General features: G+C 45.1%; 2 protein-coding genes across 2 annotated transcripts; both read left to right on the plus strand.

Moving 5' to 3' along the window:
- On the plus strand, window positions 1-25,083 carry LOC105459043 (broad-complex core protein). The gene is made up of 5 exons (XM_011704716.1): window positions 1-197; window positions 459-650; window positions 1,782-2,367; window positions 3,078-3,141; window positions 23,768-25,083. The coding sequence occupies exons 1-5, from the start codon at window positions 12-14 to the stop codon at window positions 24,021-24,023; spliced, it is 1,284 nt and encodes a 427-aa protein (XP_011703018.1). The 5' UTR covers window positions 1-11; the 3' UTR covers window positions 24,024-25,083.
- On the plus strand, window positions 14,666-15,548 carry LOC105459042. The gene has a single exon (XM_011704715.1). It carries the CDS (start codon window positions 14,879-14,881, stop codon window positions 15,458-15,460), a length of 582 nt encoding a protein of 193 aa, XP_011703017.1. The 5' UTR covers window positions 14,666-14,878; the 3' UTR covers window positions 15,461-15,548.
- Window positions 25,084-27,512: the final 2,429 nt, after the last annotated feature.

A 27,512-nucleotide genomic window follows, 5' to 3' on the forward strand; every position in this document is an offset into this window, starting at 1 on the left:
TAGACACAACGATGGTAGATACACAACATTTTTGTCTGCGATGGAACAATTACCAGAGCAGCATAACCTCGGCGTTTGAGAATCTGCGGGACGATGAGGACTTCGTGGACGTGACGCTGGCCTGCGACGGCAAGAGCCTGAAAGCGCATCGCGTCGTTCTCTCCGCCTGTAGCCCGTACTTCAGAGAATTGCTCAAGGTAAGGCTCGTCACCCCACCCACCCCCCGTCTATCTCTTCCCCCCCCCCTCCACCCCCGATTTCTCTCCCTTACAACCTCCGGCCGGCGAACGTCCGCCAAACCTTCCGGTTCACGATTCGCGTGAATCCCGGAGCGGATTTCGCTCGCGAGTACGTTAAAAATCAAGTGAAGAAGATTTTCGAGAGTCTTATTGTGTAGAAAGAATTTCAAATAGCCACCGCTATAATGATTATGCGCAATAAACGTTGCACCGTTTCAGAGCACGCCGTGCAAGCACCCAGTGATAGTGCTCCAGGATGTAGCGTTCAGCGACTTGCATGCCTTAGTGGAGTTTATTTATCACGGCGAGGTGAACGTGCATCAACGTTCTCTCAGTAGTTTTCTGAAGACGGCGGAGGTCCTCAGGGTATCGGGCCTCACGCAACAGGCCGACCAAACCGACAGAGATGAGGTACGTTTTTTTCTCTCTCTTTGCTTCTTTTTTTTTTCGGGTGGCAATTACGAGTGGGGAACACTGAAAGAGAGCGCGGGGTAATTCCGGTGAAGTTTCGGACTTCGATGCTGCAGGCACGTGAGAAACGTTGACTCGCGCCGCTGCGTTTACGAGTGACAATGGAGGTGCAACAGCTGGCGTAAGATTCTATCTTCGTTCCGTTTTTCTCGTATACCGTGTCTGTATAGCGCGTTCGAAATCGAGGCACGCCGCCAATTACCGTACGGTTTTCGGAGTTTTCGGTAAAAGCGTGTGTAAACGCGCGTTTGACGCGTATGCACGCACGTATGCGTGCACGGAAAGAACGATTTTGTTGAAAGACCTAAAAATTTTGCTAAAAACAGATCTGAAAATAATTTTTTATTGAATCATCAAAATAATTTGTTGGAATGTTAAAACTGATAAGTATTATATTGCTATAAAACGTTTTGATATTCTAGCAATCATTTTGACTTTCGCACAAAATAATTTTGACTATTGAACAAAAATTAATTTCAGATCTGGATTCAGCAAAATTGTTCTTTCCGTGTGTGCATATGTGCACACGCTCGCGTGCGCGCCGACACGCGCATTTGGCCACGTAACGTCGTGCAGCTCACGCGCGTATCTCTCGAAAGCTCAAATCTTGCGCGTTATCGCAATAGACTCTGGCGAAAGATCCTTCCCCTCCCATCCCCCCGCGTTATCTCGATGCAGAGCGCGTCTATCTTGATTCCAATTCGTAATTGTCATAGGTCAAGCAAACAAAGATAAAGCGGGGTTCGCTCAATAAATCGAAAATCGATATTCACCGGTAAATGTAAAAGTATCGAATATCGATATACGGCGCGGGCCGCGTCGCGACGTTGCGAGACCTCTTCAATTTGTTCGCCGCACACTCAACCAAACTATCATTTTCGGCGGGACGATTTATCGATCGATTAAAAACGACAAATCCGGCTCGCGTATCGCGCGATGGTTTCTCAGTAATTACAGGACCGATCTGAGAGAATGTGTGCGTGTGTGGAGGAGTGGTGCGAGCGTGCGTGCGTACATACGCGTGTTCGTCTGTATAATTAATACCATTGCCGTTCCGTTTTTTGTTTCCAGCTGTCGCATGTCCGCGCGTTGGCGGCCGGCGGCAATCACCTGCCGTTCCACGAGAAGACGGAGGAGACTTTCCCCCGCAGCGGCGGTTCGCCTACGCCCGTGACCCCGACGCCGACGACGGTGCAGCAGCTACTGCGCCGTGCCCAGATACGCCGTAACGAGAGACGCACCCCGGACCCGCACGATGAGTCGACGAAGAGACCGCGGATGCCGTCGCCGCCGCTCAACAACAACGACGCCACGCCCACGGACTTTTCGATGGTCAAGAACAACCACCTGTCGACGAAGGTGGAGGGCAACGGGGTGCACGACGAGAACAGCCTCGTCGAGGAGAATATAAAGTGCGAGCCGTTGGAGCTGACCGGCGGCAACGGCGGCAACGCCGGCAACAACGAGGACTCGTCGGACTCCGGCGCCGCGGCGTCGGACCGGCCGCCCGCGTCCGCGAGCAGCAACGAGCACGAGCCCGAGCCGGAGCACACGTCCGCGCAGAACTTCCTGCCGGAGAGCAAGCTCTTCACGTCGACGCCCGGCAGCTTCAACTTCAGTATGGCGGCGCTCACCACCGATCACACGCCGTTGTCAGGTACGTGACGGGGTGCCGAACCCCGCGGCGGGCCTGTACGCACAGACCAATTCGCGCGGCCCGAGGGCCGCGCTCTCACCCTTTGACCCTTAAGTGCGCCAGCGATTGTTCGATCTCGTTCATTTTGGACTATCAACTGTTTTTCTTTTTTTTTTAAACCTACTTGATCTGAGGTAGATTTTGTGAAGGAAAGAAAAAATTTGATTTTTTTTTGTTGGAAATGTAATCACGTCGCTGTATGTATGTATGTTTTCATTTTCTGCACTTAAGGGTTAAGAGTACGCGATAAATCGTCGCTCCAGCGCACGCGCGGTTTCTCGTCGTCCGATAACGCGATATTTCTCGCATGCACGTTTGTACAGAAGCCACGGTTCAAGTGTCGATTACTTACCAACACGCCTAAGCTGTTTCATTATGTTTTACTATGTATTGCATTTTAAAAGAAAGATATTCAATCGTTTTCGTTGGCTTGATTGATAAATTTTGGTTTGAGCACCACCGTTTGAGCACGCATCGTCTTGTGTGACTGGAGCTCCTCGGCTCTTGGCGTAGCTATCCGCTTTCGCGGATGACCGATTTTTTTTCCCTTCGCACCACCCTCGTTTGCACTACCACGCGTGTTTTTTTTTCTCTTTAATTGCGAAATTGCGTACAGGCCGTGGTTGAGTTTCTGCACGCGATGGCACTGCCGTTGCTACGTGTGACGATAGTGAAATTTCCAGGGTTGGGCCACGGCTTGCAGACGCCGGATCTAGCGGGTACTTCGCAAGGTAAGAGACTCGAATCATTATTTTTTAGCTCTCTGCCCTTTTGAAATCATTAGAATTGCTTGAGAAAATCGAGGTACAATCGATATCACGCTCCCGCTATACATATATATGTATGTGGCACTCTTGTTATTATCGCGGCCGTAGAAACGTGCGTTCAATGTGCGTTCTTTTGATTTTTTTAAGGGCACTCTGCGCTACTTTATTATTCTTCCACTGACAGTCGATACATCGCGGCAAAGACCTCGATCGTACGCGATGTAGCGGTTCGCTCTAATAAAAAGTAACTAAGGACTTGTGCAGTTATATCAAACTAACCACAAATCACAAATTTACGAGAATGAAAATGTTTTTTACTGGTTGCGGTGAAAAAAAGAGCACTACTATCTGCTTTGGAAGATTTATTAAATCTCTTCTAATTGGCATGTGCGTTCCAAAATCATATCGATATCATCATTACTATTACGGCACCATTTACGAATCGCCTTTACATTTTGCATATCATAAAAATCATGTACTTACCGCGAAGCACCCCCCGTGCGACTGCACGGGCTTCGGACGAGATACGGCCATCGAGCTCGGTAACCGTAATCTTACGAGCCGAGCTCGAAAACATAATTCTTGGAATTTTCGCGGGATTCTCTGTGTCGCGTCGTTTCCTTGGCAAAATTCAGCACACAGGCATACGCTCGCCGACCGTAACCTCACGCTCTCGTTAACGCGCGCGCCGAGCGTCATTGCGCTACGCTCAAATACAGAAATTATACGAATCGCGATTGAATTCATTATCACGGTTTATCTCGATTCCGCATAAGAGACGAGTCCGCGCGCGCGCTCTCTCTCTTTCTCTCCCTCTGGCACGTGTTTCACAAGTGCTTTATTACGTTATGTATCGGAAACGTCATATATGTTACGTTTGATATGTTAAATATACGTACTTTGCAGTTATTACATAAAAAAGAAAAATTACTTGAAAATTTTCACACGTCAAAGGATAAAAGTGCAAATGTATAATATCGATTTATCTATTTATATTTCGAATCGACATGGGTATAAGGTGTCCCGAGAGAAATGTTGCAAGAATCTTTGAGAATTATTCATATCGTTTCAAACAGAATATTTGTAATATAGGGTCAAAAGTTACGATAATTTAAATAGAATGAAGCATTTATATCGGCTTGCTGCTGTACCGTGTTTTCATGTTGCTGTTATCACTGCGACATAAAATATGTTCGAATAGCTAAAATTTTAATCGTAACTGTAATCTTTGAGAAACACGATTTTCTATTGAAATTACTTTCCAAAAATCAGTTTCCAGAAAACAACTTTAGCTTACTTTGGACGAGATATCTAAAAGTCATACATATATCACTGAAAAAAATATCTAATTGCCTTAATTGGATATCCAATCGATTCAACAAAAAGTACGAAATCAGATACATTTATAGTTCAAATCTAAACATGGTCTAGTCGAGAAATTCAGTTACAATAAAAGGAATTCTGATAGGTACCATCAGAATGAATTTTGTACTTCTCGTTTTGGTGCAATCAAAACACACATTTTTCTCGGTGTGTTGATCGCGTAAAAAAGGGATCAGATAATTTACTCTCCGAGAACTTTCTTTCCGAGACATCTTGTATACCCGTTGATTTTTTTGTTTTTCGTTTCTCCGCGTAACCGAGGCGAGGGCGAATGAAGAGCGTGAGTTATACGTGCGGGCAGAGCGACGCCTTTGGGCTAACGACAATTTCATCGACTCGCGCGAAAAAAAAAAAATTTTTACGCTGGTCGCAGCAGATACATTCGCTCGAACATCGAACCCGCCGTTATTACTATCGGCACAACAATGTACACGCGAACGCAATTGGCGTAAAAGAAAAATGGAATGGAGTGTTAGTCCAGAGTTTGGCATCACTGTGCAATATATTCGTGGCCGCGCGCCGCGAGATCGTTATCCCGGCGACGCGTCGCCGGGGTCCGTGCGACAACATTCCCCCCCCCCCTCCCCTTCCCCCGCGAGATAGGATGTGTATCTCGTCGGGCCTAAAAGGGAAAGGGACTTAACGGCGTCTGTGCACGTGCGTATATATATTCGCGTACACGCCGATTTCCCGGATCAGGTGTTGAAACGATGATCAGCGCCGATCAGCTTTGAGTGTGTCGTTGGCATAAGTGTTGCCGATTTCCCGATAATCGATCGTTGAACGTGCTTGTATCGCTCGATTGAACGGGTTGGGCTGCGTATCGGCTGTACTGTTAACGTTGCCCCCCTTTCCGCCCACCCCCCCCCGTTCCCCTCCGGTGTGTTAACGTTTTGCAATAGAATCAATATACGCGGCGTGATATCGCCGATACGGCGCCGTGACATTTGTTACACGCGTATATACGTTGAGGAAAGGAAAGGAGAAAAAAAAAAGAAAACAATATGATTGCGATCGAATAAAACGCCGGAAATTATGTCGCGCAACTTCTGTTTTTTTTTTCCGGAATTGTCACTGATCTTTCATATACATATATATATATGCACACACAAACACAACACACACCGTCGTAAAAGAGGATGTGATAGGTCTAATCATCATTTTCTTTTTTCCACATCGGCAAATCTTAACAATGAAATTATCTATGACAGTTAAAAATTAAGCGAAAAAAATGAAGAAGGAATTGGGATACGAGAGAATATTGGGATGTCGAAATTACGGCGTTACCGTATTACATAAGTTCCATATTACATAAGTTTCGACTACTATGCGAAACATTAGACGAGAGACGGGAATGCCGATGGCCATCTCGATATCGAGAGAATCATCGCCCTATCCTCCGCAGTCGAGAGGACGGAGCCGGGCTGCTTACGTCGACGTTAATGACGCGATTACGTCGCTTAATGTGATACAGGAGTCGCCCTCACCTCGCTAACGATAATGGTGAATAATTACGGGAACGAAGAATGGCGTACTTGGGCGTGCGCGACCTTCCACAAGCGGATTTCGGTAGTCGCTGTATTGAGTTTTGTGTGCATGTGTGTGTGTGTGTGCGTGCGTGTATGTGGTGTGTGTATGTGTGTGTGCGCGCGCGCGCGAATGCCTCGCGTCTGTGTGAGTGGCCGAGTGTCGGTGACGTCGAGAAATCGTCCGCGGGAAAAAGAAAAAGAGAAATAGCATTCGATCGATCGTGCGCGCGCGCGCACACACGTATGTATGCGTATATGTACGTGTGGGTGTGCGCTTTTCATGGCTTCGGACCGAGTCTTCTCAGCTGGCGAGAATGTTCGGCCGAGTTGACGGCAGTCGTCATCGGCCGCGACGACGACGGCGACCGTGACGGGGCTAGGGTGACGCATTTTTTCGATTGCGCATATATCTCTTTTGCTAGTATCCTCGGGATGAGAAGGGGGAGGGAATCTGGAGGAGAGGGACGGGGGGACGAGGGAGATGAAAAACTTTGACAAATGCGCGACAATCAGCCGATCGGCGTTCGATCGGTCGGTTGTGCAAATTCAGGTGCGGCCTCGCATTGTCGATTAATATTTGAACGGCTGGCTTATACTAGGTTAGTACTGAAAAAGTTTATCGCGCCAGGGAACGTGGAGTAGGGAAGGAGAGAAGGGGGATGGGAAGAAGGGAGGGCAGGGGGAGAGAGAGAGAGAGTGAGAGAGAGAGGAGGAGGAGGAGGAGTTTGGGGACCTCGTCGATAAGGCTGCAGATGTTATCCGCGAAATTCAAGGTCCCTCTATCTCCGACGAGAACGAACGTGGCCAACTAAACATTGGCCTAACTAAAAATACGACGACCTTGGTACGCCACTCACGTTCCTGCCACTCACTTCTCCGCGAATCATTAGATACATTAAATTATATCTCGCAGCGTGGTCTTCGACGAAATTCGCGATCGCCATCTCCCTCTCTCGAGGGGGACCGATAGGTTTTTACTTTTTCTCTCTTTCATTTTCTTTGCTCCGCTAGTTTAGATGAAGAATATCTTGCGACACACAAGTCGCGCAAACGGCGCGGCGCTCGCTGTCTGGTCGAATTTATGCGATGTCACTCGTAGAGAAAGAGAGAAAGAGAGAGAGAGAGAGAGTGAGAGAGAGAGAGAGAGAATAGCCTTGCGCGAAACCGATATCTTTGCGAAAAGGCGTCTCGTCGGGCGCATCTCTTATAAAGATTCAAGAATATCTGTCACGCTTACGGGGGGATCTTAGGAGCATTAGCGACCCCTAGCTGCCGAAGGGCATATCGTACGAAAAATGTGCGCTGCGTTTCGTACACGTTGATTACGCGCGTCGTACAACTTTGCTCGGGATATTTCAAAGTGTTTCGTGGACCTCAACTTCGAAAATATTCGATAAATTTTTTTTGTCGCTATTTGGCAAACTTCGCGTCTTCTAATCCTGCTATTTGTCGTCGGTCGACTTGCAGTCATTTCGCTGTTTCTCTGTCGGTAGGGTTTAACGGATTAAATGCGTGCCTGTAGATAAGCCAGAGTATAACGATTCCTCGAAACTGATGTAATTTTCGGTAGACGATACGCGATGCTCGTCATCACGTTTCGACGTGACGATCGTTGCTAAGTAAACGCTAAGCGCGGCGGGGCAGGTCTTAACGGCGGAGCAAATGATAATAACGCGATCTTGGCATTGCTTCAAAAGCTAGACACGACATTTATGGTGAACTCGGCTCTTCTTCCATGCTTTTTACATATGCAAATCTCTCTTCGTATATTTTCCCTTCTCTTCAAGTCTGTAGGAAAATAAAAGCAACAGTAGGGGCCATTAAAATATTTATAGACGATCAGATAATAATGAGAGTAACGAAGTGCACTTTTGTGCTTGGAGTGAGAACGACGGTTCCTAAATTCGAATCTCGGTCGACTCCGCTAATTTTTCCGCCGGCCCCTGCAAGTCTTATATTCAAGTCCCGCGCGACGTGTATAGGTATTCGAGAATCAGATTTGCCGGGTATTTTTAGGATCGAGAGCTACTTTTTGCGGATACGACAGCCCTTTCGTTTCATTAACCGCATGCTTCGGCGCGCAAGTGATCGCCGATCGTAAACCACGGGAGAGATCGGTCCCGAGACAAACTGAAAGTCTCTTTGTTCCCGTTCGACGCAATTATGAGACTTGCGGTAATAATCGGCGGAGATTTCCGAGGTAAAATGACGCGACATTCTTTGTAATTACACGTTACATTACGTTATTTTATTCAATCTCAGATCAGTTCTGGAAAATTGCGAAATAATAGAAAATCGCTCTTACTCTTTTTCTAATATTTTTCTTTCCAACATCTAAATCTCTCGTGCACAATACCGACATGCGAGAGACGATGTTTTGATTGAACGTGAGCGGCGGTGGGCGACAGCCTGATTCCAGGATGGGTTTCCATCCGCATATGTGTTTGACACGAACAGTAAAATATATTTAACATCCAAAATAGCAACCGTTCAAGGAACGTGACTAAAAAGTCACGTTGTAAAAGTCTGGAGAGGGGGGGGGGAGGGAGCAGGGTCATCGGATTCGCGCGTGCATTCTTTCGCTCGATTCTCTCTCGGGGGCCGCGTATTCTCGTCTCTCTTTCGCGAATACTCAATTTATTCTTCGAAAATGCATTTAAACCGTCGTCGTACAACGTATGTATGTATATGTACGTACAGCGTATTGGCCTCACGCGCGCGCGCGCTGTTCGATTATTTTCCCTTCTTTTCGGCGGCGTCCCGCCGCGGCGGCGCGTTCTTTCGTATATAGAGAGGCCGCAGATAGGTGGTAATCTGTCGCGAAATTTTAGCGCGGCACAAAAATATCGATTGGCGAGGCTGAATTCGAAGCGCGGTTTATCTTCTTTCTGCGCTCTCTTGTGTATCAGAAGGCGTGGCGAAGTCCCCAATGCACCGGTACTAAACAAATATTTGTTCTATCGTTTTTTTTAGCACCGCACAGAAAAAGAGAGAGAGAGAGAAAGAGAATGAAAGATAGGAACGTATTTTTGCGCACCTTTTCTTTTTTTTTCGCAGATAGGCTCGATGCCCCTTGTCAACAGTCTTAAAACGCTCACGCACGCGATTTTTATCCTTTTCGGCGTGTCAGCTCTATAAGCGATGTATAATGGATACGAGGCGCATATAGTGATCCACACAAGGTGAACCACCGCTTCTCTTCTCGCGGGGCGCTGCGTGATACTTTCGCTTCTTTTGGATACATTTTTTTAAATCTCAAAGTCGCCGGTGAAAGCGCCGCGCCGTTGATAGATCATTCGCATATCAGCTACACGAGAGATCTGTTCGAGAGAGACCTTTCGGCGATACGTACGCGAGACCCCCCGGATTGAATCTAGAATTCGCTTAACGAGAGCTCAGCTTCGTCCTGAGCTCTTCTTCATTAATCTTCTTCTTTTCCCAGTTGTTGTCATCCAGAATTTCGCGGCCTAGAATACAACCGCGCGCGCGTGCACGTGGACGTTTCGTGTGGATTCCGAAACGTGTCGGATGTAGGGGCGACCGGACTCCACGCGCGCCAGCATTTTCCTCCTGTTCTTCCCCTCCGCTCCCCTCCCCCTCTCTACCCTCTCCAATCCTTCTTTTTTTTATCCTTTCTCGCGATATCGCTCGTACGACGCGTTCGCCTTTTAAACTCGGCTACTGCCGATACGAGGAGGAATTTCGGTTGCGTAACGCCCGAAAGTCACGGCGAGGCGAGCCGCTGTGTAGAGGCCCGGGTATGTCGCCATCTATCGAGGCCGCGAATAAATGGCACGCGAAATTTTGTCAGCTTCTGCCGGGATGACACGAGTCTCTCTCTCTCTTTCTCTCTCGTTCACGCTGGGTCTGTTTATTCGACGCCACACAAACGCGCGGTCTCACTCGCGCTCTCTTTCTCTAATGTACCTCGTCCCTCCCCGTACTATCTCCTCCCTCCCCCCTTTTACCCGTCAGCCACCGTCGTTTCGTTGCTGTTTCGGTAGTTGCGATGCACAGTGGCTCTCATTTTTTTTTTTTTGCACTCTTATAAATCTCCCTGTTCGTTCATCCCGCTACGCGTGACACACGTGCGTCACGTGTGCGATAAAGAGAGCGGCCGATCGTTATTTTTTTCCTTTCCTTTTCTTTTCCTCAACGCGACAACACGCCCGGAAGTGAGATCGCGCGTGAGTGCCGTCGCGCGGAAAGCATACATCGAAAATGATAACGTTGCATTCTATGCGGCTTGGTCACAAATGATTTACAAGCGACGCGCTATTGTTCATACGTCATGCATAATTAATGCCGATAACTGTTTGACGGGAGGCGCACGGACACGCGGACAGTTTAATACGCTCGAATCAGAATTGCGCGATTGGAAAAAAAGTTATCGCACGCCGAAAAAAAAAAAAATTCAATTTTCATTTTCCGACGGGAGTTCGATGATTTTTCGATCGATGCGCACGTTATCGAATAATTGAGTTATCGCCCGCGTTTAATCCCTCTCGAACATTTATACTCCAATGTTTCAAATATGTAACAGAAGCGCGTGTAAGATTGATTGACGGATTTATGACTTGGTAATTCCGGGAACGTTCGGAAATTTCATACATCGCGTTCTCTCCCCTATATAAACCCCAATTAATTTTTAGCCATTAGGATCATTTAGATCCTCGAAATTGCGCGTTCTTCGCGACGCGATATTTTACTTTTCGAGATCTCGACGAACACGAGTAATCTAAGAAAGAGAGAATCGCGCCCCGTTCGCACCGGTCCATTCGGCCTCGTCGAGGCGGAACTTGGCGCGAGTTCCTTCCTATATGGGAACGTCCTTTAAACCTCGCGGGACGCTCCTCGCGAGGCTTCTCGCTCCACGTGACTGCAGGTCTCGCGGGACGCCGCGTGCCGCGCGAGAGCCCGGATCAGGGAACCCCTGTCGCGCGGCGCGGCGCGGCGCGGCGGTATTAACGGTACGTATTCTCGGATGGACGCGCGGCGCCCGCCAAGGCCAAACGAAAGTTCGCTCTCCGAACCAAATCCGACGGAATTTTTTATCTGTAGTACGTACTTATCGGGGACGCCCAGGTCTAGCTGCTTGTTTTCGCCTGCGCTATTATCGATGATGAACTTGAGGTGACCTCGAAAACTGCGCAACAGTGTAGAGGCATCGGTGAGGTGGCGGTGACGTGGCGGCAATGAGGGTGGGAGGGCGGAGGACGCGACAAGGCGGCGGAGGGAATTCGAGAGACGAGCAGTTAGAGAAATGTCGCGAGGCGATTCGGGGGGGGGGAGGGGGGGGTGAGAGAGAGGAGTAGAGGAAAGCGTGCGGAGCGATGAGGAAGGACGGGGGGGGGGAGAGCGGCACGACGATTGCACTTTCGCTCCGGTATCGTTCGTCGCCGTTTGGCCCGCGATCTTTCGACCGAATCTACCAAACAAAAGCCTCTACCCTTTTCCTCGTAGGTTTTCCGTCGATTAGGATAACGCACATCGATCACAATAATCGCGATACCGAAGAGCCGACGTCACGCTGTTAGTAGATAGGACAGAGACATCGGACAGCGGTCGCGCGCGAGAGAGAAAAAAGAGAGACCGATTGATCGCGTCGCGGCACCGGCCCGATTATGACTACATAGACTTTCCTTGATGTTATCGGCGATTATCTATTCGGATACGCGTGTGTGTGTGCGCGCGCGCGGATTCCTTTATCTGATTGCGAGATTCTCGTGAGGATACGCGCGCTGCGGGAATATGTATATGCAATGCGATACAATCTGTTTATACGTCGTGGGTTACGATGACCTTTCTCCTCGTCGCTAATATCGCGTATCTAGTCGAAAAATTAAGTAACCGAAACGACCGAGCGCGCGGAGGAAATAAAAGAATTCGCGATATAAAGTCGTTTAACAGTGACATCGACGTGACACCCGGCCGCGCGATATCTTCCCCGATTACGAGCAATTGTAATTCTCTCGCTTCGCGTATTATCTATCGAATACATATATATAAATATTGTCGTTTTTTAAAACGATTCTATAAACCATATTGTTTATCGTGAAAAAAATATTCCAATATCACTATTACCCGCGTTGACCTCCGCGTGCGCTCGCGAATCGAACGGGAGAGAGCGAGAGAGATAGAGTAAGTGAGATCGCGCGCACGTTATTACCGAAATGATAGAATTTAATGAGACGTTTATGTAACCGAATGCACCTTCAATCGCCTTTCATACTTTTCGAAATCTCTCCCCGTCTCTCTTTCTCTTCTCCGAATAATCTGGTGGAGATTAGCGCGGAGAGAGGCGGAGAGAGCAAGAAGTGCAACTGGCTTATATCGCGAGCCGCTGTTTGCGCCTGTTAGAGAAGCCAACGAGCGCTCCTCGCTAAGAATAGCGATGCACAATCTACATGAGAAAACTTCTCGAGTCGCTTTGTGAGATGTCTCTTGCGCGTCGTAAAACATTCTCTCTCTTTCTCTCTCTCTCTCTCTCTCTCTTTCTCTTCCCGTTGTCCGAACGAGTTTGGCTAGAGAATAACGCGCGGCCGCAGCCGTGCGCGTACACACTCCGCACAGCCCGGCATCCTCCTTCCTCCGTATTTCCTCGGCGAGCGTATAGAGAAAAGGGGGTTGCCTTGTCTATCGGCATAATGCTTACCTATTGCGGAACGCCCATTCCTTTCCGTCGCTGGGGGTACGGATATTGTGCAGAGCGCGAGAAAACGGGTTACCTCTCGGTTTTTATGATATTCCTGAACGCGCGTTTTATGCGCAGAGACGACGAAAGAAAAAGACAGAGAGAGAAAGAGAGAGAGAGAGAGAGAGAGAGAGAGAGAGAGAGAGAAGGAAGAGCGTGTTCTATACATATACGTGTTTAAGTATATACGCGTTCTCTTTTTCGAATACGTACATGTAGTTACACGCAGTTACGGTCGGAGAAAAGAATTACGTCTTACGTCACGTATCGTTTAAATGCGGAACGGAGCGGCGATCGCTCGGGATGGCGATTCAGATCGAATCTATATATCCGCTGCTGCTGCATCGTTATCCGATCGTACTCGGGGCGACTGTTAACGCCGCGTTTATGTAAATTGCTAAATATTCGACGGCACGCGGCGCGGAGCTAATCTAAAATTCTCAATCGCGCGTTGTAAAATTTCCTCCTCCGATGTTCCACGACGTTCCGCGTCCTGAAACTCGTTTCACCTGAAGCGAAGCGGAGCCTATCGATCGAGAAGCCCCTCCGCTCTCTTTTTCTCTCTCTCTCTCTTTCTGTCTCTCGCTCTCCGCGCTTAGAGTCAACATCAGTCATAATACAGCGTAACGGCATACAGGGGGTTATTAAGAATAATACACATCCTACGTAGGTATATATCTTCTTCTCTCGGTTGTATCGCGTGGGGGGGAACGCGCTTCGGGGTGAACGCGGGGGTCCGGGAGGCGCGCGCGCGGCTGCGGCGGCGGTGGCGACGGCAGCGGCGGCGGCAGGATCACGAGGGGCGCGAAACACGAAGAGGAAGGGCGAAGTAGAGAAGAGCGGAGGATGCGATGTGGGGTAGCGTTGCCACGGGTAACCGGCTGGGTAAAATCCCGCAAAGAAGCGCGTCCGCGAACTCGGGCCGTGTGCTGCTCCTGTCGACGACGATCGTTGTCATCCGACCGACAACGGTTCGTCCCCCCCCCCCCTCCCGCCCTCCGATGAACCGTTACGGTGTCAAACGGTGCCGACGGCGCGTCGTCTCTCGACTCAGACCTGAGCTCGATGTTAATGCACGATCGTTACGATCGTTACAGCTCGTAACGAGATCCGCTTTCTTGGTAGATCGATCGCATTCGAATGTGTGCGAATTAGTGAAACTTGAATTTGACTCGAAACGTTTACTCCTGCATAGCGGAAGGAAAGATCATCTGTTTGGAACTACTGTATTTAATACTCTGTTCATGATAAAAAAATAAAAATAAAAATGGACGAGAGTAAAAGCGCCCCGCCCGCGGGCGCGATGGCACGCACGCAAGTCAATTCAACGACGCGTTTATCCGTTTTTTTACAATCGCGCCGTTGTATTGCGTTGGATTTGCTTTATATAATTATCTATATCTGCTTTTTCCTTGTCTAGTCTTTTAACTCCATCATTTCCGCCGTCAAGAGCAGAATTATAAATTTACGATGTGACATGTTTCTAATGACATTTTCTTTTCCGCTACGTTATAAATAGGATTCTAATTTTAAATAACATAAAGAGTAAATTGGATAGATTGAATAGACCGTATGCAAATTCGAGAACAGATCTAGTTTGGGTCTTTCTCAAGTCGCAATCGCGGTTAAGCTTTACCGACTCTCGCTGTCTCGTAACGCTTACGACAAGACGTCGCTCTCATTTGCTCGTCGACTTTGCGCTAAGAATACGACCGTTGGACATTACCCGTTTTAGTAAAAGCGTTTGAATTCGCTCCTGTCGAGAATCAGTTTTCAGAAGTCGCCCATATTACGTATACATACATTACATATAGAGATAGAGAGAAAGAATGTGTGAGTGGGAGAGAAAGCGAGAGAGGGGGAGAGAGAGAGAGAGAGAGAGAGAAAAAGAATAAATATATTCGTACTGAAAGTTGCTCGTTATGGTACTTAAATGATGTCGCGTGAATCCGGTTGTGGACTCAGCCCCCTCCTCTTTGGTTGCAGACCAGGAGGTCGCCGAGGAGGACGGGGGTTGGCAGTCCGCAAGCAACATCGAGTACCAACGAAAAGTACGGGAATCGAACCAAAATACAAGCGCAAATCGATACGGCGAGACGATGGTGCAGCCGCAGCACCAAGAGCTGCCGATAATCGATCTCTTAGACAACATTAACGATCAGATGGAGATAGTCCTGAAATCGGAGCCGATCTCGCCGAGGATGGACGAGCTCGAGTCCTGCCTGCTGTCGAATCACGCGATCGAGAGGCATGCGGATCTCGATTCGACGCACGAGTACCGTCACGATGACCTACGAGATAAACAGCAGCCGCAAACGTCCGGAAGATCGTCGAACAACGACGCGTCGCCGTCGCCTGCGTTCGATCTGCGATGGCTACGCTCGCGAAACGGCTTCGTGCAGTCGAAGCACGTAGACGCGTCGTCGCGCGCCGCGTATCACGAACCGGATCATAAATCCTCGAATCGCACTTACTGCAACTTCTGCCAGAAGACCTTCTCGCGCGCATGGTCCCTGCAGAGGCATCTGGCCGACACGCACTTCTACGTGCCGCAATCCCTGTCTTGCGACCAATGCGGCAGGAGCTACAAGTCCAGGAACAGTCTGGTCAGTCACAAGAGCCAGTATCACGCTCGCAAGGATCGCAAGGAGCACGAGGCGCAGTGCGAAGTCACGTATTGACCGGCGCTACCGATCTAGGACGAGCTTCTCCTCCGTCGTATGTCGTAAAGCACGACGTATAAAAGAACCAAGAATACAATTGTCGCGTGTGTGTGTATGTGTGTGTGTGTGCATGTGTGTTCGTGTGGTGTATGTGTGTGCGTATGTGTGTGTCTGTGTATGTGTGTGTGTGTGCAGAGAGTGCACGCATACGACGGCAGAGACCTTGGAGATTTCTGCAAAGTGAGAGAGATAGATTGTAGTCTACCCGACTGTCAATACAAGACATTACCCGGTTTGTATAAATGTGTTCCACTTGTAGGATGTTATACTATACCGCTGATGTATTGTAATTATATCACAACAGTATTGGAGCGGAATGCTGCTAGTCGTTTATTCCTCCGGCAGATTACCTCGGTTGAGACCAAAGAGAGAGAGAAAAAAAAACAAACAGTAATGATTCCTTATCCGTATAGGTATTCCGGAAACGCAATGTTATATATACAGCGCGTAGTTAGAGTATAGTTATTGATTTAATATAGAATGCATTTAGAGAGAGAGAGAGAGAGAGAGAGCCGAATGAACTGAATCAATGTGATTTTGTAGAGTTTGAATTTCGATGCGCGCGGAAACGATCTCTACGCTTATTTGTACTATCATGTTTCGTTTGGTTTTCGGTAACGAAAGTGTGTCAGATACGTTTATTTCGGGCTTGCAATATCAAAATCGGGCTCGTTAAAATTATATCGAGCTGCATCGTCAATTCCTAATTTTCCTATTTATTTCGTCTTCTGGATCTACGCTCGCTAACGCGCTCACAAAACAATATCTCTATAGTCGACGTTTGTCCAATGAGATTTTACTGGGAAAAGAGTTCGAATTGTTTTGCTGTTATCTATTCCTCGATATTCCTCGACGTAAAAACCGAGATCGTTATAAAAATGCTGGTTGACTGCTTGACAGATGAAATTGTTTATTAATCGAATGTTACTTGATGTTGTGTTGAATATTGTGCAATCTGCGACGTTTCATTAGTTGCATACAAAGAGATTACAAAATGTTACGTTTTTCGCGAGGGGCGAAACTCAGGTTACGCAAACGGCAAAATGTTATAGCTGCGTTCGTTTTGAGCTATGAATAAATATTCGCATTGTTCCTGTATCCGTGAGATTATAATTAGATTGTATAAGACTCGATCTATATATACTGCGCTATAACGTACAATGCAGTACATATGAGCTGTCGCAACTTAGCGACGGCAGGGAAATAAAAGGAGATAATTAAAAAAAAAAGAAAAGAAAAAGAAAACGAAATAACGAATAAAATGTTGTTTCTAATGAGCGAGCGCTATCTCTCACGGCCTAAATATCGCGCGAGAAGAAAGAACTTCTGTTGGTAGCTCTTTCGCTCAAGGCTACGAAAATGCCATTAATCATGGAATATAGAATACATTACCACGCTTCATTCGCATCACCTCATTAGAAACAGATATCGCATTTGTGTACACAGCTCGCACATATTTCCACTCTCCCGCGCATATTCACACGCGTACATGTACATATATACCTATATATACATATATATATAAGATATTACGCTCTATTTTGCTGTAAATAATATGCATCGACATGAATATATATATATGCACATATATATATCTGGTGATCATGAAACACTAACTTCATCGCTCACGATCGTTTGCTGGAACTTTAGAACTGCTTGCACTGTGTTATCCTAATTACGTTCGAAAGAAGTAAACGTCGTATGACGAGCTGAGTGGTGCTGCAAAACGAATCTCGTTAGAGAAGCCTTTCAGAATAAAGCATCGCGATTATCACCATTGTCATCGTATTCAATCGATCGTAATACGTACATTTTGATAGTCTTTCGTAAAGATTTAATTCGATTGTTACGCGATTATATAAAGTATAGCTAACTTGACTATATACGTTTGAATAAAATCATCGGAACTATGTTTATACGAAACTAAAGCGTATAAATTGAGATATTACAATAATATAACATTTCGTATCGTTCTAATTTCTGAAAATATCACTGAAATTTTGAGATTTTATCAATTGACTATTATTATTAGCTTCTCCATTGATGTCTAAGCACTTTTGATGCAGTTTCTACGTAAAATTATTATTTCTTACTTAATACATTATTTAATAATAACAATAAATGCTCTATAAAAGTTAGTATAATGTTATTTTACATAAATGAGTTCATTTTTTATTTTACAACATTTTAAAGATCTCAGTCACGTAAAGTTTCCATATACATGAGCCTAATGAAATCAATCACGTGAAAAGAGAAATCAAGATACAGCCTGTAGCAGAGCATGCAAATGCATAAACGAAAACGACGGCGGATAATCGAGACAGGAATGACGAACGCGATAATTATAATGCTGGAGAATATTGACGACAGAGACAAAGACGATGACGGTACTCTCGTCATAATGATGATTGTAAACTGTTTATTATACCGCATTACAAATGATAATGATCGGACTAATAGTGGAATAAAATATTTACTGTAACGATGGTAATAATGTTGATATTGATGAGGTTGAGAGTGAGGAGATAACGATCATGACGATAATGGACATCGAAACTATATAGAAAATGGCAAGATCGATGACACGTTTGGAGGTGAGACAAAATAAAACGGATCGGAGTGAAAAACGAAGGAGGATAATCACGATGATGACGTTAGCAATTACAATTAACGATGACGACCAAGCGGCACGGGAATTAAGAGTGAGATCGAGGCAATGACAGCAATAACATGACACTGACACCTATGACGAGGTTGACAATGACTGTGACTTTGGCGATGTGACTTTGGATAATGGTTGCGATAAAGGGATTATAACGACTATGGCAACTATGGTGTAGTCGGTTTTAGAAGTTGATCGTACGAAAATCTCAAAAAAAAAAAAAAGAAAAAATAAAGAAGGAGAAAGAACGAAGGTATACGGTGACAATGGTTGCATCCGGTGTGCGGTTCGAAGGCGTTCCCCTCGTGATAATCGTTACGTCACGCAATGAGGCGCAAGCAGCAACGGTGGTGTAGCAGCACCCATAAAGCACACATAACTCTTAAGGTGGTTTTAAGAAATAACACGTAAACGAGTTTGGGCACGGCTTGTCGGGTGACGGTGGTACGACGTATGCTCGATTAATAAAGGCGCAAAATAAAGTACTAAGAGGCAAAAAAAAAGAGAGCACACGGACGCACGATATTTTCTCAGCTGCGAAAACTGTGGTGGTGTGATTCTTAAATGTGACGGTGGTGTAGGAGCGTGAACTGGTGGTGTGCGATCAGAGAGACGAGGCCGCGACTAGAAAAAAACCTCTCCTCTCCCCCCAAAAAAAGAAAAGAAAGAAAGGACAAAGTAAAGAAGCACATTGGGGATGATGTCCTCTCTTTCTCTCTCTTTCTCTCTCTCTGTCTCTCTCTTTCTTTCTCTCTCTCTCTCTCTCTCTCTCTCTTTCTCTCTCTCTCTCTCTCTCTCTATCTATCTATCTCTATCTCTATTTCAATCCTTCCTTGCCCCAGTCTAATGTCTACTTGTCCACCTGTCCGACGTCCGTGCGACGTTCCGTGCGCCAAAAACCCCTACAAAAGTAGTAACCCCTGTGTGTCTGGTTCTGCCGCCAGGTCTGTTGGCCGGCAGCGGCGCGAGCGATGAGTTTCGATGCGAGCCGTGCAACAAAAACCTGACCTCCCTAACGCGGTTGAAGCGGCACATACAGAACGTGCACACCAGGCCCAGCAAGGAACCGATCTGTAACATCTGCAAGCGGGTTTACTCCAGTCTAAACAGTCTGCGCAACCACAAGAGCATCTACCATCGACAGCACAACAAAAGCGAGCAGCAGAGAAAGGAAGTAGCGCAGGTCCGCGAATGGCAGAGAGACCAGAGAGAGCACACCGACAGAAATTACTCTGCGCAGCAGCAGCAACAACAGCAACAGCAACAGCAGCAACAGCAACACCAGGCCCAACAACATCCGCGAATGGGATGAGATTGCTCGCCGTTTGCTCCCCATGCTTTCTCTCTCTCTCCCTCTGCCATGAATTTTCTGGTGACGAGAGTGTACCGGATGTTCACGCGACACAGGCGTATGTTGCCGTTATCGATTACGGATTAAGTTCCGACGCGATCCGAAGTTATGGAATTGCCGGACGGATTGAAATATGTAATTTCTCACCGTACATGGGGGATATGTATGTATAGGTCGACGGATTCGAAACGTTAGAATTTGCGGTTCTCTGTTCGTTATACCGTTATTTGAACATGGACGAGAGTGACGAGAAGACAGGCAGTGCAAAGTGCGAAAAAGAGAGTCGATTGATCGTACGATTGTTTTTGCGACTTAATGTGATCTAGTATAACGTCAATGACTTACAGCGTGTGGCGTGGAGGAATCACGAATGAGTTGAATCACTTGAATCGTAGCGCGTCGACAAAGCGGATTTCCAATCGGGTTTCTAATGCAAACGTATATGCCGGATACTTTTCCATGTCCGAGGGATGTACTCGCAACAATCGTAGAGTGACTCGCAAAAAGTAGTCGTCTGTTGAGCACGATGCATCCACGTTTATTGACGTTGGCGTGAAATGAGCAAGTCGAATGAGCGACACCTTGAAAATAAAATGCGTAGTCGGAAAGGTGATTCAGGGAGGTGTCGTTTCGAGCAAATGAGCGACAAACGCGCGCAAAAGCTGCATTGATATTTTTTATGAAAAAAAAAAACTAAGATATCATTTGTACATAGCGTTGCGAAATCAGCGAAGGATCGGACCGTGAAGTCCGCGTGTTAGAATCTGAAGCGATTACTTATGTGATAGGCATAACTCCTTCGATTTTCGACAAGGGCCACGCGATTTGTTGTTATTTTTATATATTATTTATGTGACGAGCACACACGAGATAATTGCAGACAAATTCTGTTTTCTGTTTATCGTCCTACGTGGCGATATAAAGAAAGGTGCGGTACAAAAACGGGATAATAAAATATTTAATATATCTAATTTATTCGTAATATATATATTATACGCTTTCCACACATTCCTTTAGAAACAATTTATAGTTGGATAAAATAGTCGTTCCTTTTCCCTCCATTTTCCTTTTAATTTTCCTTCTTTCCTGATATAATAGCCTTTGTCTTCTCCTTCGTGTCCCATCCACGACAAAGTTTCTTTGCTGTGATTTAGCAATAAGATTTCATTTTCAGGGATATACATTGAGATATACGTATATGCGTTACGGCACACGCGTTACAGATTCTATCAATTTATTTTAGCGTCATTTGCAGAATTGATAAGTCTTCCGCGATATTCACACGGGAAATTAATATTTCTATATTTTTCCGTCATTTTAATTTTGAATTTCTATAATTTATTGAATCGGAAATGGTAATATAAATATAATTATAGAAGCTTCATTGATTTTTCGAAAATTATGTTTGCGTTTGAACATTGCATTTGAACAGATTTTACTTATTAAAAATTAATTTTACCTTAGAATGATTTAAATCTGTATGTAGCGTAAAAGCGAATTAACGTCGATATTTTAAAGTGAAAGAAGCAGCTGTAAATTATAAGTATATTGTTATTTGACAGAGTTTTTTCAGATTGCTCCACGTTTCGACGCTTTACTTTGTGCATGCACATGTATCAGCATTTACACAGTGTTTCTGTATTTTTATTAATTACAGTTTTGACGAAGCCGATGTGTTCTTATTATTTTAGATCGATCGTACGCTCGCGTTTAAGAAACATCATTGAAAAAAAATGTTGGGGAAAAAGAAATTATCGAAGTTGTTCGCAAGTAAACAAGACGAGCATTAAAAGATTATAATCGCTAAAAATAAAACGGTACATTTATCGACACAAAACATACGTGCACGCGTGCGTGCGTGCGTGCGCGCGCGCGCGCGCGTTTGTATGAACATTAAAGTACTTTCGCTTATTCGTCGCATTTTTTGGGAGGGGAAGGCACGTACATTTCAGAAATATATCAACCCTTCTCTCTTAATTATAAACGAAAAATCACATATTTTTATCTCCGATGTTGTCATTATATCTTTTTCTATTTGATGTGTGTAGTGATTGTTATCGCCATTAACATTTTTCTCTATCGGCAAGTTTTTCATATTATTGTTGCTGCTGCTATTGTCACTCCTGCTACTATTGCCTATACTATATTACACTTTCTACTGTGACCGTTACTATTATTTTATATATATATACATATATATATATTATATTATATATATACACACATATTAGTTACCGTTACCGCCGTCATCGCCTCTACTACTGTTGACAACCACAGATACTACTCCTTTTCCATCGAAAGTCAGTTAATATCCCGGAAGAAAGTGGCACGTTTACTTTTACAGCTCGGAGAAAGGTATGTGCGGAACATTTCGTTGCTTGTTAAGCTCGCTTGGAATATCTTTTTTTTTTCTCTCATTTCGGGCATCGTTTCCGTTCCATTCGGTATTCCGTCTCATCAGATGTTCATAAATCACGATAAATACGCATCGAAGTATAATTTATCGCCTTATCAATCATGTCTGGATTTCATCGTGGTTAGCTCTAAGCGATCAGTACTCGATCACGATTTTTGTCGGAGTTACAAAGCAAGAGACAAATGTTGAATTACATTGACTGTGAAACTCGAGTCGTTTGTAACAATCCTCACTTCATTTTACGATGATAGCAAAAAAAAAAAACGGTAATGACGATCGTCTTGGATTTTCACTCTCTCGGGCCTTTTGTTATCACGAAGAACGAAATCTTCGTAGCGTTTGACGTTGCGTACATATAGCGTTTTCGTAAATCAGAAATACGTAAGTCGCTGCCACGAGGGAGAATGTGAAACAGGCGAAAATGTCGATTGCAAAGTAACGCACGTAACTTCCGAAACGCAATCAAGGTTTCTCTCTCTCTCTCGTCTCTCTTTCTCTTTTTCTCTCTCTCTCTCTCTCTCTCCTTCTCTCTTTTCTTTTTTACGGTACGAGATATATCCGCGAAAATCGCACTGTCGTTTCTTCCGGCGGTCTACGATCATCGCGCTTATTTATGCATGACCAATGACAAACCAGAGCTCCGAGCCACATTTATATCTCTCTGCGACTAAGATGCCAGCAGAAACGAAGTTACTCGAGCGACGTACGTGGCTCGCAGGGACATTTCAACAGGCTGTCAGTAAGAGTATCCGGCGGATATTCTAGTAGCAACTTCCCCTTTGATACCCACTGCCGATTTGCTCTCTCTCTCTCTTTCTTTCTCTGTCTCTTTCTCGAGATCGATTTTAATCCTCAAACCCGTTCTTCCTTGAACTTCATCTTGAACTCCTTGTCTTCCTCCCCCCCCCTCTTCCGTTTCTCCTTCAACCGAACCGATCTGCCTGTAATTTGACTGTCAGCGAGAACCTCACGATTTGGCCCTTTTTAACACCTCGGCAATATCACCCTATCTCTCTCTAGCCCTAATCATGCAAGAATACTTAGCAGCGTATCGTAACTAATCTTGTCCAGTGATATTAATAGCAGTCGTATCTTTGTTCTTGTTTGTTCCCGGTCCCGCTCGCTCGGCTATACGTTTGGCTCTGGTTCGTCATTGTTCTGTGTGTACCTACCCGCTACCTTCACGAACACGGACTTGCGCTGGGGGTCCATCCACACACGTGGCTCTCCGTGTGCCTCCTACACCACAAATATTGGTTCGTAATGGAAATATTTCTTTTTAATTGGGTGTCGATGCATATGTAACGGACTATGGTACTTGATTTCATTTTTTTTCTCTCTCTCTCTCTCTCTATCTTTTTTTTATTTTTAATCTCTTTTCATACGTTTTCTTCCTCTTTTACGCTCGTTTTCATATCTGCATTTATGTATCTTTCTATATCTCTATTTTACATCTATGTTTTTATCTACTTGTATGCATTTTATCTCTATTTTTTTTTTGTTTCTTTATGTACGCACATTTAAAATCTACTTTTCATCATATAATTTATCGACTTGTGCGCCGCCTCCACTTTTTGTTTTCTATCTGCTGTATTTATCAACTCACACATGTAACTTCGCCCTGTCTCGCTTTGCTTGCCTATACCGCTTTATATATAAAAAAAAAAAAACTCGTCAACTGTGTATCGCCGCTGTCTCACTTTCTCTTTACGTTTGCATTTCTCGATGGCATTTCCATCCAAACGGAAAAAAATATCTCTCACGATCCAAATCTAAAAAAAAATAAAAAATAAAAAATAAAAATAATCAATCATGTGTCTATGCGATCGCGCGGATCTCAGGTCCGCCCTCGGCGATTCTCGCGATGCGACTGTCGCACCCGTTACACGGTAGCCTGCTGCCACCAGGGATTTGCTACACGTGCGACGTGTGCGGCAAGACACTCTCCACGAAGCTCACCCTAAAGCGGCACAAAGAGCAGCAGCACTTTCAGCCCCTGAACAGCGCGGTCTGCGCGCTCTGCCACAAGGTGTTCAGGACGCTCAACAGCCTGAACAATCACAAGAGCATCTACCATCGTAGGCAGAAATAGAAGTGATTGCGCACGCGCGTGTCTTACGTGCCAAGAGACATCACGAAACGAGCTTAATAGACGCTAAAAAAAAATAAAAAAGAAAAAAAAATACACGAAAAGTTCCGCGTTATTCGCGACGGCCGGTGCGATCGACCGGGTCGTCGACAGCGTTGGGCCATCCAGAGAGAATCGCGTCGTTCTCTTCTCGAATTCTTGCTGTCTAGCCAAAAAGAAAGGAACAAACAAAAAAAAGAAAAGAAAAACAACGTCGAACGTTGAGAAAGACGAAGTGATTTCAGCCCGTTACTCGATTCATCGATCCACTATTCATTATCGCGCGTATCTAATGCATTGGATGCGTCGTACAGCCGTCTGATTTTACTTGTTTAGTCTAACAAAATGCGTGATCCTTCGTGAATATTTATATTGTTGTTCGCCCATGGTTTCGAATTGATGTACTTCGCCGTGATACTTTTCTTCTCGGTTACGATTATTAGAATTGTCGGAGAGCGCCAAGAAAGCTGCGGGTACATATAATCATCGAAATGATTCGTGGCAATTTGCCAATCCATGCTTATGAGGGGTCAATACGAAGGTATATACACGTATGTAGAGTCGAGATGAGAATCAGACAGACATTTTAAGCGATAAATACACGGCGAAAATTGATACGGACCTTCGACCGGTAACGGACCCCGCCGGACGTTTTTTGTACGAGACTCGAAACGCAATTGTTACGTTATTATCGCCTGTCGATTGTACATCGGTATCATATAATGGGTTTGACATTTGGGACCATGGGATGTTGGGGATCTGTGGGATTCTTTTGAGCCACTCGATCATTCGAGGAAGACGCGAATTATCGGAAAACAACTCGGTCATTCTTCGAGAGACAATAGGAATTTGCGTCGAATGTCGCCATTGTGTTCACGATGTTTGTGCGTGTGTCCTTGAAAAATCTTCCTCGTGTGTCTCAGCCGCACGGCAAACAATTTTTGTAAAAAAAAAGTAGTAGGGAAACACGTCGTCGGGTTCGCGCGCGGAAATCAGTGCTTCCAGATGGGCGAGTGTACGTGGTGGAATATCGTTATCATACGCGAGCTGGGAATCGGTAGAGAGAGAATTCTGGATCTCGCGCCGTTATTTTATATATATATATATATAAATATATAATATATGTATGTATGTATATTCCCATTTTTTTTTATTTCATAATTGGATATTATGACGAGACGGTGATATTAACTTTGATGTCGCGCTCCCGAACTTTTCAATGAAGTTTTAGGATCTAATTAGTTGACAAAGTTGTGATGAAAAAGAATGAGACTGAACGCGGGAGTGCAATCAAGGTAATTGAAATTAGGGCCGGTTTTCCCCGAGTTGATTTTCGAGTTGATTCTAATCGACGCGTAATCCTCGAGGCGTGTGTTATTTAGCAAAAACAAATCGTTTATTCGCACCTATCGCACGTAATTCACGGAAGCGATTACTTAGATTTTGCACGTAAGAGTCGCACACACACACACACACACAGACACACACACACACACACACACACACAAATAGATAATCACATACACTGGCGTTATGGTTTACGGGACCCAGTGCCAATGGATTAAAATAGAGAGAAAAGTAATCTTAATTTCATAATTACTTGTACTTATTTTTCTAGCGTGTACGCTTCTCATATGTTTTTCTCTTGTTTTCTTCTTTTAAATTTTCGTTAATACCGCTAGAAATATACAAATGATCGGTCGCACGACAGGTCGTACAATAGACTGGATACACGCGAATGCCGATTTTAATATCATTTCGGAGATTGACGTCGGTGTATAATCTCGTGGAGTACAATTTCCGACGGTACACAGTAGATATACAAACGATTATCGTGACTCGCGTCGATTACCGTGATTTTCTTTTTTTTTTTTTTCGCGTAGAAAACACGGAACTTCTGTGTTCTGTGACATCGAGGTTCGAAACTCGCCGTGATTATATAGGCCGCTGGCAGTCTCGGAAATCGTTGGTGCGGGATTTAATTGTAGACGCACTTTGGCTGGAGCTTCGGCATTGCTTCGCGATACGGGGCGACGCGCGAGGTGAAAACAGTTTGTCGAAACCGTGTCAAGAGCGCTTATTGGCTATGAAAACGCGAATTTAATTTAAGCTTTATTAGTTAGATCGATATTACGCGAGAATATGTGGGATATACTATTATATTCGATGAGAAAGGCTTTTTAGTGTCGGAGACACGATCGTCCAAGTTAAGTATAGGTAGACGCGTCCAAAAATAAATTTTGATAAGACTGCAATCGAAGGCCCCGCGGGCCTCGTATAGGCAACATCATTCGAAAGTTGAATTCGATATTAAATATTGCCCGATTTACACGGTTTGAAGAGAGCGCGATAGAATTTTTTTCGAAGGCAGAAGGGAAAGGAATCGCGCGCGCGCACGCGAGTTAGCCTATATAGGTTTGCGAGAAATATTCTTATATCGTCATTTTTCGTCGTCGCTTAAATCGGGGGAAAAAAGTGAGAGATGCAATGGTTTAATATATACAATACACATATATACGCATATACATATATATTTTACCCTAATATATTCATTCCATATTAAATGCTTTAGCGGGCTATTCTATATAGACTTACATTCGTTTTTATACGATACCTAACGAATTTTACATAAAGTACCTTACTTTGTTATTATTATTAATTATTATTATTATTATTACTCATATTGTATATTGCAATTATTATCATTACTATATCGATTATTAGTATTGCTGTTAATATTGTTATTAATATTATTATTGGTATTATTACTATTCTTGCTCCTTACTGTATCGTTGTGTTACACGGTTTCCGGTTTCCGTTTCGCGGCATACTCGATAGGGGCTCCGCTTTATAATATATTCCATGGACACACAGATTACTCCACTTTCGTGGTATCCGGCCGGAATATCTCATTCTACACGTTCCTGCCCGTCCATTTCGCGTTCTATGGCGCTTCGGAGCGTCCCTCCATCGATCGAACCCCTCGACGTACAGTCGCGACGCGCGTTTTTCTTTCCGTGGCTTTTATAATGGTAATACGACTTGGTCAGTTCGAGAGCAAATGGACGGGAAGGATGGTGAATGATACACGCGTGCTGTTACTTCCAGAATAATACGAAGGTCCAGAAAACGTTTCGGTGCAGTGAGTGCGCAGCTGAAGAAGATTCGCGAAATTCTGGAACGTCTTTTGGACACTTTGTCTTATTGCCCGGAACCGATAGGATCACTCACATTCTAACTGATTCACAAATAGGCAGCCATATACGTATACGTATAATACATATACTTGTCACCGCATATACTTGTAACCGTGAACCGCTATATTTTAGTAGAAACCTCGACGATTCGCGCCTGGTAGGAGGAGCAAAAAAACTTACACGATGACTGGGACATCACCGTTTTGCATCACGCGCGAACAGCTACATCGCGATAGATAAATCGCTATAGCGGGTG

The sequence above is a fragment of the Wasmannia auropunctata genome, unplaced genomic scaffold (assembly GCF_000956235.1).
Source record: "Wasmannia auropunctata unplaced genomic scaffold, wasmannia.A_1.0 LD334216.1, whole genome shotgun sequence".
Taxonomy (NCBI): Eukaryota; Metazoa; Arthropoda; class Insecta; order Hymenoptera; family Formicidae; genus Wasmannia; species Wasmannia auropunctata.